The following is an 11172-nucleotide window of genomic DNA, read 5'->3' on the forward strand; positions in this document are numbered from 1 at the left end:
CCAGGCTCGGAGTCTTCGCTACCAACGCTCTGTCACGAAACGGGTGACGAGCTCTACGGGACCACAAAGCCGTAATCGTGGTGCAGCGGTACAAGTTCGTAACACTGGTGGCACCGGTTGGGTGTCGTAATACTGGTGGCACCGGTTGGATGTCGTAACAACCTCCTAGACGTCGCCGTAGTCTAACTCCTTTTCCCCGTCTCCTCGCCCACATTCCGACCCGTGCCGTTACTCGCTTCGCCGTATGCCTCCTACCTCAGGCGTATACGTCGATGACAGTCGTCGTGCTCGATCGCCGTCACCTCAGCGCGGTCGGTCCCTGTCTCCCCAGCCACGCCGCTATTCGTTGCCGACCAATTATGGACCATCCCGGACGGAAAACTAGACCACGCAGCTTCTCGGGGTAGTGCCGCATTATCTTCGTCGTGTCGAAATCCTTTATTGACGCTCCCAAGGAACCAGAACTTAATTGATGTTCACGTCGACGGTGTCCCTTTGACGGCATTAATAGATACTGGAGCCCAGGTGTCCATAAGGAGTTGTAACCTCCGTCGTCGACTGGGGAAGGCTCTCACGCCTCCTTCTACTCGAGCCGTACGCGTGGCCGATGGTAGCACTGTTGACGTCACTGAAATGTGTACTTCCCCTATCAGTATCGCCGACCGCCACGTTCCTGTTCTTTTTACAGTGCTGACAAATTGTCCCCATGACCTAACCCTCGGACTCGACTTTCTTACGGCAATTTCAGCTTTGATTGACCATTCTGCCAGTACCCTTTGCCTCGACCTTCCTCTACTCGCTCATATTCGTGCAGAACTGCCGAGCAACTTTAGTACGACCGCCTTCGTCCGCCTGCCGCCTAAAGCCTTGACTTTCGTCGATTTGCTAAAATCGTTGCTAAAATAAGTGGAGCCGTCAAAAGTCGCGAATAGGATTCTCTGGATCGTATTCAGACTCGGTTCGGCCGAAGAGTTTGGCGGCGTATGACTCGACAGGCTGTAGTCGCGAGCCCGCCGCGATCATCGCTACTAGACAGTTGGCCGCGATGTCCGGCTCGCTTTTACTTCCCCTCTCCCGCTCGCTCCGAGAAGCCGCTGCGAAACCTGCCGTTATGTTTCACGCTTTCCTTCTTACGCTCGAAAGTTTCAGAAAACTGTTGTTGTTGTGTGACTTCATGTCACAAGTACAGTGTCTGTATCAGCTGCACAGAACTTTATAAAAAGAAAGGTGAATTTTGTAAGGATATTTCCCGATCGAGATTCTATGAAGTTATATCTTTTTGTGATTACTAGGAACTCGGTAGCGCGAAAAACATGGCAGATAAGTAATAACCATATCCTTAATAATCCCGTAATTAGTACTTATAGAGGAAGCACTTCTATTCGAGAATTGAGGACTCAGTCATATTATTAACTCAACAAAAACTTCTTAAACAAAATCGTTTTGGGTACTACAACCTACAGTACTTTGGCACTGTGGGCGGCGCCCAGTATATGGCAGCAGCGAAAGAAATATGAAATAGTGGAACAGTGACGTTGATCCCTTAATCCTCTCCATTGCAAGTGCAGACCGACAGTAGTGCAAGCTTTCACTGGCACGGGCTTCATCGCGGCCTTTTCTTTCTTTCTTTATGGTGACGCCAAGAATCGACGCGAAGCGTGCTCTATTCTGTTCCCAATCTTGCGGTGGTACCGCAGCTCGGATAATCACGTTTGTCCGTATGACAGCAAATGAAAACAAGGCTTTATTGATCAGAATGAAGAGAACTCGTAATTGTCGTAGCATTCGCGTCCGCGCAGCGGGGAGGCAGGTAGCGTTTTCTAATAGGGTGGGGAGATCAGCGTCACTGACAAAAAATTTAATTGTCGTTTTCGCTCAGGGCTGCCCACAGACAAAATACTGCGTGCCATAGTACCTACGACGATTTTTGTGAAGTTGTTGGGCAAGATATGAATGTCGGGCTTCAATATTGCAAATGCAATATTGCCGCTAAAATTGGTAATTAAAACTTTATTATAAAGATATTTTTTGTTACTTGTAACGTGAGTCACGTTTTCCACGATGCTGCATTTGTATTGGCTGCCAAGCCTTACAGTCTGACAGAAGATGTGCACATGGGCTTATCACACGTTATCAGTGCAGCACCCTGTGTTATTTGGCGCAGGAAAAACAGTGTGTATGTTTGCTGCATTCGCGATCTCTGGGAAAGAAAGCGAAGGAGAGGGGGACCCGGGGAACGTGCGCGGTATCCAAGGCGGCTGTACTGGTGCTGAAACCCGGAAATTGTCGATATCCTCGCCTTCCTCGACTACATAAGGGGAGGGGGGGTTACAGAAGACCTATGGGCCCCGTGTGCCAGACGACCTAGCTACGCCACTGCTTGCAAGGACAAGGAACGCGCGAATAACATTGGCTTCCGACAGCGAGAGTGACGTCACGACGATGTCCAGCGCGCCAGCGGAGCGGAAGGTCACGACGCTTCGCCGTGCTCCCTCACGGGTTGTAGAACAAGCGTCTTTCCTTTCTTCAGATCACTATCATCATCAGCAGAAGGTGCTCCATTTCGGCCGCTCTGCTTCGTTGAGGCGCGCTCGTGACGTGGCGTCGTTTCACTGCTTCAGACGACAGACGCCGGCTTTCTCTCTCGATGGGCCATTTGACGCTTTCGCATCGCAAAACACCCGTTATATATTTTTTCTTTTTCTGAAAGACCACAAGACCCTTCACACGTTAAATTCGTGATCGCTTTATTTACGCGGGAATACGGATAAACATTGTTTTCTCCTGTATTTTACACTCCATATTTTATTTTAACGCGATAGCGTTAAGGAGCTCGTGTCGCAGAAAAGCCCGTGTCGTCGGCGTCGGTGTTTGCGGCGTTGACCGTGAGCAATAAATCACGGCAGGCGCTTCATAAATGAAAAGCAACTTCCAAGATTGGCCCGGTGGGAATCGAACCAGGGTCTCCGGAGTGTGAGACGGAGACGCTACCACTCAGCCACGAGTTCGATGCTTCCAAGCGGTGCAAACGCGCCTCTAGTGAATGCGGTGTTGCCTTCGAAACGAGCCGTGGAAAGTTATACTGCGGTGTATATCGGTAATTATGAACATGTAACGTACAGAAGTCACAATTACACGAGTTGCGAAGTGCGTTTCCGCTGCATTTCTTCTGCGCTTTCCGCACACGCAGAGCCATCTTGCGGCAAACACAGAAGACCCCCTCCTCTCAATGTACGGCGCTGCCCCGACAGGAGGCGCGTCGCGGGACTCCCTCTCCCCTGACAACGCTTCGCCGTGCTCCCGGTTGCAGAATCAAGCGCCGTTCCTTTCTTTAGATTACTATATATCTCTCTGCCTGTGCCGATCACGACGTTTGGCTGGCGTAGATCGTTTCCCCTCCGAGACACCGAGTCCTTTGGTTCGTTCCGTTCGCTCAGACGCGCGTTTCGTTGCCGCGCCGAACGCTGCGTTGCTCGACGCTCACCGCGTGATAGGTGGGCGCTAAGTCCGATGCGGGGCGCATCGTAAGTGATCGCTGTGCCGTAGCGCATTGTCTTATACCCCTTGGCGGGTCGACGGGAACGCTGTCGCGTCCCACTCTTGAAGGCGAAGCTTAAGCGTCCTCCAATTTTTTCAGGATAGAATAACAACACTAATAAATGCTTAGAGATCTATGACGTACCAAACTGTGCAATCTGAATCACTCAGTCTGGAGTGGTAAGTCTGGAGTGGTAAATCGGCCGATTTGGCCGACGCATTTCGAGAAAAAAAAAGCGTAGGCCGACGCCCCACTAAGACCACGCATGGCCAGGCCGCATGCTAGGTCGATACAAACATAAGTGAAACCTTGCGAATGCTGGCTCAATCCGTAGCCGGCCACTCGACCACTCTAGGCAGAACATCTATTAGAGAGTTTTAGTTTAGGGGACGCAAGAGACTTGCGTACGCAAGAACAAGGGGCGACAGCACTGCGCATGCGCAGTACAGTCACCTCTGGTTCCTGCGTACGCGAGCCGCTTGCATCCCCTAAACTAAAACTCCCTATTGTTCTCCGGGTCCAGCCGGCCTGCGGGGAGACGCATGTCTCTAGAGAAGGGTAATTCAGACTGTACGTACACCCGTGAGCAAAAGTATACGGACCAGGGATTGCGCGATAAAACTCATTTTCCCCCTGTTTGCGAATGCAACTTGAAATTAAAGTCTGCGGTCCAAATTTGGCATTACGAATTTTCTATACTCCGTTCCATACATAGCAGTCAACGCTGTGGGGCTAGAGCGACTTCTTGAAGAAGCTTCCTTCGCACTTGGATATAGGTCGTTGTTTTTTGACCGCAATAGTGCGCACTTGTTTTTTGTATAGGCTCAGCATTGAATGAAGCAAGTTTGTATACGGCTGATAATTCGTTGTTTTAGATCATTTTTATTTTTGTTGTTCGTTTCGGGTTCTTTTTATTTGCAAACCGTCGCGAGGAGCCCGCGCGAGCGAACGCTGTTGGCGCGCAACGAAGCAGGGACGGAAGGCGCGGAGTTGCGTAGCTTCCACAGCGTTGACTGCTATGGATGGAACGGAGTATAGTGCACTCGTAAGTTTCCGTTTATGCGCAGTAATTACGAAGAAATTATGTTTTTCTTCGGCGACCCTGTGGTCCGTATACTTTTGCTCACAGGTGTACAATATACAACACACACGGAAAAACATTGAAAACTTGCAGTGGGAATTAGAACAGTACTAAGACCATATAAGATATATTCCGCAGAATTAAGTTTTGTAATTAAATAGGCTAAATAAAGCATTCAGAACGGGTAGCTAATCTTCGTTCCTTTGTTTTGTTTTTCTTTTTTTTTGAAACACAAGATGATATTTCCGTACGTTCTCTCTCTTTCTTTTTTTTTTTCTTTAGTGGCAAGAGCATGACACTCGTTTCTTGCGCAACGCTTCCGGTTCACCTCCTCAGACGACCGGGGAGGAAATTCAAAATAAATCAGAACAATATAGCAAAAGAAATAGTACAGTACAAAATTCATGGATTTCATTATAGATATAATATCAGAGGATAAGTTATAAGTTGAGTTACTGAATTGTTTGGAATAATTATAATTAATTAGAAATCATTTAGACAATTGGAGAGGAAATTAAAAATAAATCAGAACAAAATAGAAAGAGAAATAGTGCAGTACAAAATTCATGGGTTTCATTATAGATATGATATCAGAAGATAAATTTAGTTACGAGTTACTGAAGCGCCTGGAATAATTCGAATTAATTAGAAATAACTGATTACCGCCCACCAAAGCACAGAACCGTAGACATTAGAGACCCGCCACGTGGCGAAATTCCCGGAAATCCGGAAGTAGAAAGCGGAATGACGTCGCACACAAGAAGCTGGCGTCATATTTAACCGGCTAATTAATGGCAAACAGTTGCCTCCGAGTTCGGTTTGTGCGCTGCGTTCCCTTAAAGCTAACCTAAGAACACCAATGCCGAGGTGCGAGTGCCACTGAGAGACACCTAATCGCCTACCACTTTTTTTTTTGTCATTATGCAATAAAATGTATGTCGCTGCATCGCCAATGGCGTGGCAAGTCCGCTAGCTGGTGCACACATTAAAGGCCTTGCTGCAGTTCACTGGTTAATGTGCTAGTTTGAAAAACCATCTCTTTGGTTTGGCAGCATATGAAACTACATATTCACTGCTTATATATATATAAATAAATAAATAAATATATATATATATATATATATATATATATATATATATATATATATATATATATATATATATATATATATATATATATATATATATATATATATATATATATATATATATATGGCCATGACTGATTCAGAAAGCACTTGAGCGTGAGTCATCGTGTTATAATGCAAAGCATTCTTTGCCAACTTCGGGCACTTTGAGCGTAACTGTCAGTCTGGATTCCTACACCGCGGTGCTGATGTGCCTACCAACTTGGGCCGCTGGGTTCGCGTTCTTGGTGCCGTTGTAGTCGCGGCATCGTTGTCATCCGAGCTTCGTCATTCGACTCTCGGCTCTGACTATCGCGTATTACCTGCGCTCGAGACGCGCGTATAATCTCGGCTGCGGAATGCCATGCGGTCATTGCATCCGTACAAACAGCGATTGAAAAGGGAAGTTTCGCACGAGCTTTGATTTGCGATCGCCGCACGGCAACGTGCCGCCTCCTCGTTCCTCTCCACGCTCGAGCCGGATTTTTCACGGTCCTGCTCGCGTTTAATCACCAGGTCGTTCGATCACGCATCGAGACCTGCTCTATCGTGCTGCACACGGAGTCTGCGTACGACAACGCTGCGCCGAACTCCAGCACGGCAGCGTCATTACAGCGACTCGGATCGACGACCCCGGCTTTTGACGCTAACAACGATCTTAAAGACAAAGCGCACTTTTATCGAAACGTGCGTCAAATCGGACTCTGCGTTCCCCAGGAGCTTACATGAGCAGCTCGAAGATGGCGTACTAGAGGGGTTTTACTGGGCGCAGAAGAAGAGGAACGTGTTCGCAATGATCGAGCATCTAGGCAAGCCCATGCTAAGCCCGTCCGAACGCCACAATGAGCACCTTCTTGAGCTCATTGAGAGTTAAAGAGCTGGTGGAGACGTACCGTAGGGCTGACAGAGTTGACACCATGGCATCAACTTGTAAAATGCTTCGCATAACTTCAAATCCCACAGTACGTGGTCTCTGCATAACTTTTTTTTTTAGTTTTATACCTTCAATGTAAATGTCTCCTTCCAAAATTAAACGTTGTACACAAGCCAGCGGCATGATATGCGTTTCTTCCGATTGTCCTCGTTTCTTTCTCGCAGTTTTAACCTTCCATTCAAGATGGATTTTCGACGAAAGCTGGTAATTTCTTGTAGGAAAGAAACTACGATAACTAATGCTATAAAAATAATTAGTATATAGTATTCGGACCAAGTGGACTGAGGATTGGCTCTCGTATCACCAAGCGCACAGCAATCCAGTGCATAGCACGGTAAATGAATCTGAAACCTGGACTATAAGAAACTGTGAGAACATTTGTTAGTCTTACCATGATAGCGTTTCCCTGGTATAAGCACGTGGAACGACGTAGATTTACACAGCGCACGCTTCTATCACGACCGGCCGGCGTGTAAACACGCACGCAATCCTTGTCCAGGAGCTGCGAACAGCCATTGTTTTTATTCCATGCGGCAAATATGCGGGCAAATGTCACTTTTTCATAGCATAAATGCACCACTGCTCTATGGCTTCGCTAGCGAGCAACTTCAGAAAACGAAATGAGCGCCCATAGAAAGAACCAACCGGAACCAACTAATAAAAGAACCACAACATTCACCACGGAAGAAGGAAGCTAAGGAGAAGCCCTACCCCCTCCGCGCGCTAGGAGAAAAGTGTGGCGGAAATGACGTAGTAGGTTCTCATTTTTTGCTGCTTTTTATTTTTTTTTTCTGTTGTATGGCCACGTTTTTTGGGCCACAATGGCGGCGTTGTTATGGTTTTGAGCGCTCACACGTGTTGCTCTGGTAGGTTTCGGGCCGTGGCAAAGGCGCTGTGTGGGCGGGTTTGCGTTAGTCACCGTGTCTTGTTGCGCTGTGTTACCTGCACCGTGCTCTGCCAGATGTTGCGCGAGCGCGCACGCTCCGCGTGCGACACCACGCGCAGCGCGGCGTGGTTTGGCGAAAGATGTAAACAAGAGAGGAGGGTGGCCCAAAAGGCGGAGCATCGCCATGAGCATTTTGCTTCACAAAGAGTGACGTCAGGACCTCTCCTTAGTTTTCTTCCTCCGTGACATTCACCATGACTTGACCATGACTACCATGACATTCACGTATATTCCGGTTGCTGATGTCTAATGCGATGGCGGTTGCTCGAGTCGCTCTCTACTCAAGTGTCCAAATCCATGGTGATGATCTTATGCTAATTTTAAAGGCTATGCTTTTGATGGCAGAATTTGTCAAACACGAATGCGTGATCGTAGACGTTAGGTTTTGGACAGGTAATGTGTAGGTGTGCGTATGCAGGCGTAGGTGATGTCCAAATCCACACCCAGCGACAGCTCTCTGTAATATAGGTAACAGAATGAAGCTAATCTCAAAAGTCATGCTCTTGCTAAATGCATACGCCGAGAGCAATTGTAGGGTTCCATATACGTCGTGTATTATCGTTTTAGAACATTGAATTATTAGCCCCGAGAATTAGGAGTGGCGCCCTCTCGCGAGTGACGTCACGGCCAGGACGCCGCTCGCTCCGGCTCGCTCGGCTGCCGCGCGCGCTCGTTCCCTTCGTGTATGCTTGGGGTATGGGTGGCTCGAGCCGTACGTATTGAAGAATTCGTCGGCTTCTTTCAGCTGCCATACCTTAACCACAGTTTCCTCTTCAAAAGAGTGTGAGTCGAGAAACTTTGCGGCTTGGATATCGCAACCTAAGTAGCGTTAAAGGGGTCTACTAGGTTTTGCAATGCATATATGCGCCGTGTCTATCGGTAAATTTTTACTAAAAAAAGAATATCTGCAAATTCAACGCGCGAAGTTGTGTATGATGCTTCGCTAAACATTTAACATTCCTTTAGTGTTTAGCTATGAGAGGCATTGCATTTTACGTGGAAGAAAAATTTGGTAATTGGCGTCAACATGTTATCTGATTTTAGAAAGACACTGCCCAGCGAAGCTCTCATCATGATTCCTATTACTCTGGTGTGTTGTTCTATTCAAATATGGCCATTCATTAATGCGTAAAAAATAGTTAGGCGCGCATTTCTTAAAGTTTGCTGCTACTTTCATCCCCCTCTGAAACAGGCCTCCAAAAAACGAATTGTTCATGGCTGCTAACACGACGGCGCCTCATGTCGACTATTTACATAGTTAATTCACAAACACCATAGTATCAATCACCTGAGAGAAAAGTTTCATTGTTAAGATCGAGAGCCACTCAATTGAAAGTGATGAAATGTTTCATAGTGGCCCTCAGTAGCCTTTATCGACAATATGGCACACCCCTGATCACGTAACGGTAGCAATCGACTGTCCGTATGGCGAGGCACGCTATGTTCGCGAAACCCAGCAGTTCACTACAACTTCGAATTAAAAACCATAAAGCATGTTTTTTACAGCGCCAACTGGAATGGCTAAAGTATTCTCGAGCTACTACACCGCAGCTTAGATTTCCTGTATACAAAAGGAAAATTCAAGCACCTTCTGTCTCACCATGTCTCGATCCAGCGTTATTCAATTACACAAACGGATAACTATTCGCTTCGTCGGTACATAAAAGAGAACCTTGCAGGCAAATTAAGTTTGCTCCAATCCAATCGCAAACATTCATAAAGAAAGCACCGCAAGCCTTGCATATACTTTCACTTGATTTCTGACCCTCCACCGGGGGAATTTTGATATCTTCAATATGTCCCATACTACTAATCATTGACGCTTCGACTTCTTTCTGGCTGCAGCTATGCGGTCCAGCAGGCATACTTCACTAAAAAAATTGGGTCGAGCAGCCTGTGTCAGTTCGCCAAACATATTCGTCATGTATATTCCTCAAGCAGCAAGCGCCAGTAAATTTCTCAAGTGAGTTTGATTTGATTTATTAATTTCCATTTACACACACACTTGTACAGAGGAGTGGTAAGTGGATGTGGATGAGGGAAAAAAGTCGCACAGACGCGGCTTGAGGTAACCTCACCCCCTTAGGTACAATATGGCTGCATGGGGTAACACATCAAGCGCCATATAAATTACATTTATATAGTGGCCATAAAACATTGCAGTTATACAATATATGAAAGAACAGTGAAATATTTCCACAATAACAATGCAAAACACACTGCGGCATTGAAATAAATAAATGATATACACTTGGTAATATAGACAAAAAAAGAGGAACATAACTTACATTAATAATCATTAACAAATGCGCCCTAAAGGGTGAGTTGAACGTGTAACACGGAAAAGGAAATATATATTGGTACATTCCTATTTGTACTCTGTAAATAGCTGTGAGCCTTCATTAACTTTACTTCAAATTTCCGCTGCTTAAAAAAATAAACACGTGAAGAACCGCCTAATGTTGACAGGCAGTTAAAGAAGAAAGTGAGGCGTGTAGAATCTAAGCTCCAGTATTAGTTAAGTCCCCGTGCTACTGCCGAGCGTTTCTGTGAGGAAATGCAAAATTTCGATATTATACCATGAACTACTCGTCGTGAGCAAGCCTATTTTAGCGGAATAAAATCAACGTAACTGCTGTAGAAGTCATATATAGCCAGCTTTGTGACATACTTGTTGCACCGTGGCAGGTATGGTATCATAACTGGATTCCTATAGGCTATGCGTTTGCGATTGTCTATCCGCGCATGAAAAACCCGCAGTGGGCTGGTCTGCGTCGCTTCGGCTGGCACTGTAGCATTGCCTTCGAGAGCTGCATTGTTGTCTAAGAAATTAGCTCTTTGAATAAATGTTCGCAAAGGAAGACGTCGTAAAAATATATTTGAGACGACCACCATAAGTATACAAGCAGAGAGAACGAGGGCGAACAAATGAAAACACCGCAGAAAGCGCCCGGACAACGCCCGAACTGTAGCAGACGACAGGCGCGAGTCCGTATCCTGACGTCACGCGAGCGGCGCTGCGAGCGCCGCTCGCGTTCGTTCGCGGGGCTAATAGCCTTTGATACCAAGCAGTGCTGGGTAACAAATCTCGGAGCTCGTGACATAAAACGTCAGCCTTGTAAAAAAGAGCATGGTTAGTGGCACTATCCATTATTCTCTTTCAATGGAGAATCTCACGTAATTTATCCACCTTAATGTCGACTTATTCATGTCATATCTATTAGGTCCATAGGTCTGTGCTTAAAGTTGTATCAATCCATGTGTCCAATCAGCGCTCCGAGATTACTTTCATTCCGCCGTCATCCGCAGCAGTTGTTCTTTATTCTATGCCGCAACCGTTTCCCACGTGGTGTTTTGGGTGAACGTTTGGCTCGTGCAGGCCCGCGAAAAACGAAGTGCGTGTTAGCAAGTGCGAAGTGCGTGTTTACCTACGGTGCGCAGAAGCTTCCGATGGTGAGTGGAGTACGTAAACATAGTAGGACTTCCACGAGAATCGACCTTCTATGCGCTACTGCCTCCCCGAGCGGGTTTGCGTGCTTGAACAGT

At 46.6% G+C, this 11172-nt stretch overlaps 1 protein-coding gene across 7 annotated transcripts in view; it reads left to right on the top strand.

The window, feature by feature from the left end:
- The first annotated feature begins 10930 nt into the window (after positions 1 to 10930).
- The window catches only part of LOC139051281 (uncharacterized), a 211713-nt gene continuing 211471 nt past the window's right edge, over positions 10931 to 11172 (top strand). For all 7 annotated transcript variants that reach the window (XM_070528283.1, XM_070528286.1, XM_070528284.1 and 4 more), the window contains exon 1: positions 10931 to 11088. In XM_070528283.1, the coding sequence (XP_070384384.1) occupies positions 11077 to 11088 (12 nt within the window). In that variant the 5' untranslated portion in view covers positions 10931 to 11076. The remainder of the gene's footprint in view (positions 11089 to 11172) is intronic.

The sequence above is a fragment of the Dermacentor albipictus genome, unplaced genomic scaffold, assembly GCF_038994185.2.
Source record: "Dermacentor albipictus isolate Rhodes 1998 colony unplaced genomic scaffold, USDA_Dalb.pri_finalv2 scaffold_11, whole genome shotgun sequence".
Taxonomy (NCBI): domain Eukaryota; kingdom Metazoa; phylum Arthropoda; class Arachnida; order Ixodida; family Ixodidae; genus Dermacentor; species Dermacentor albipictus.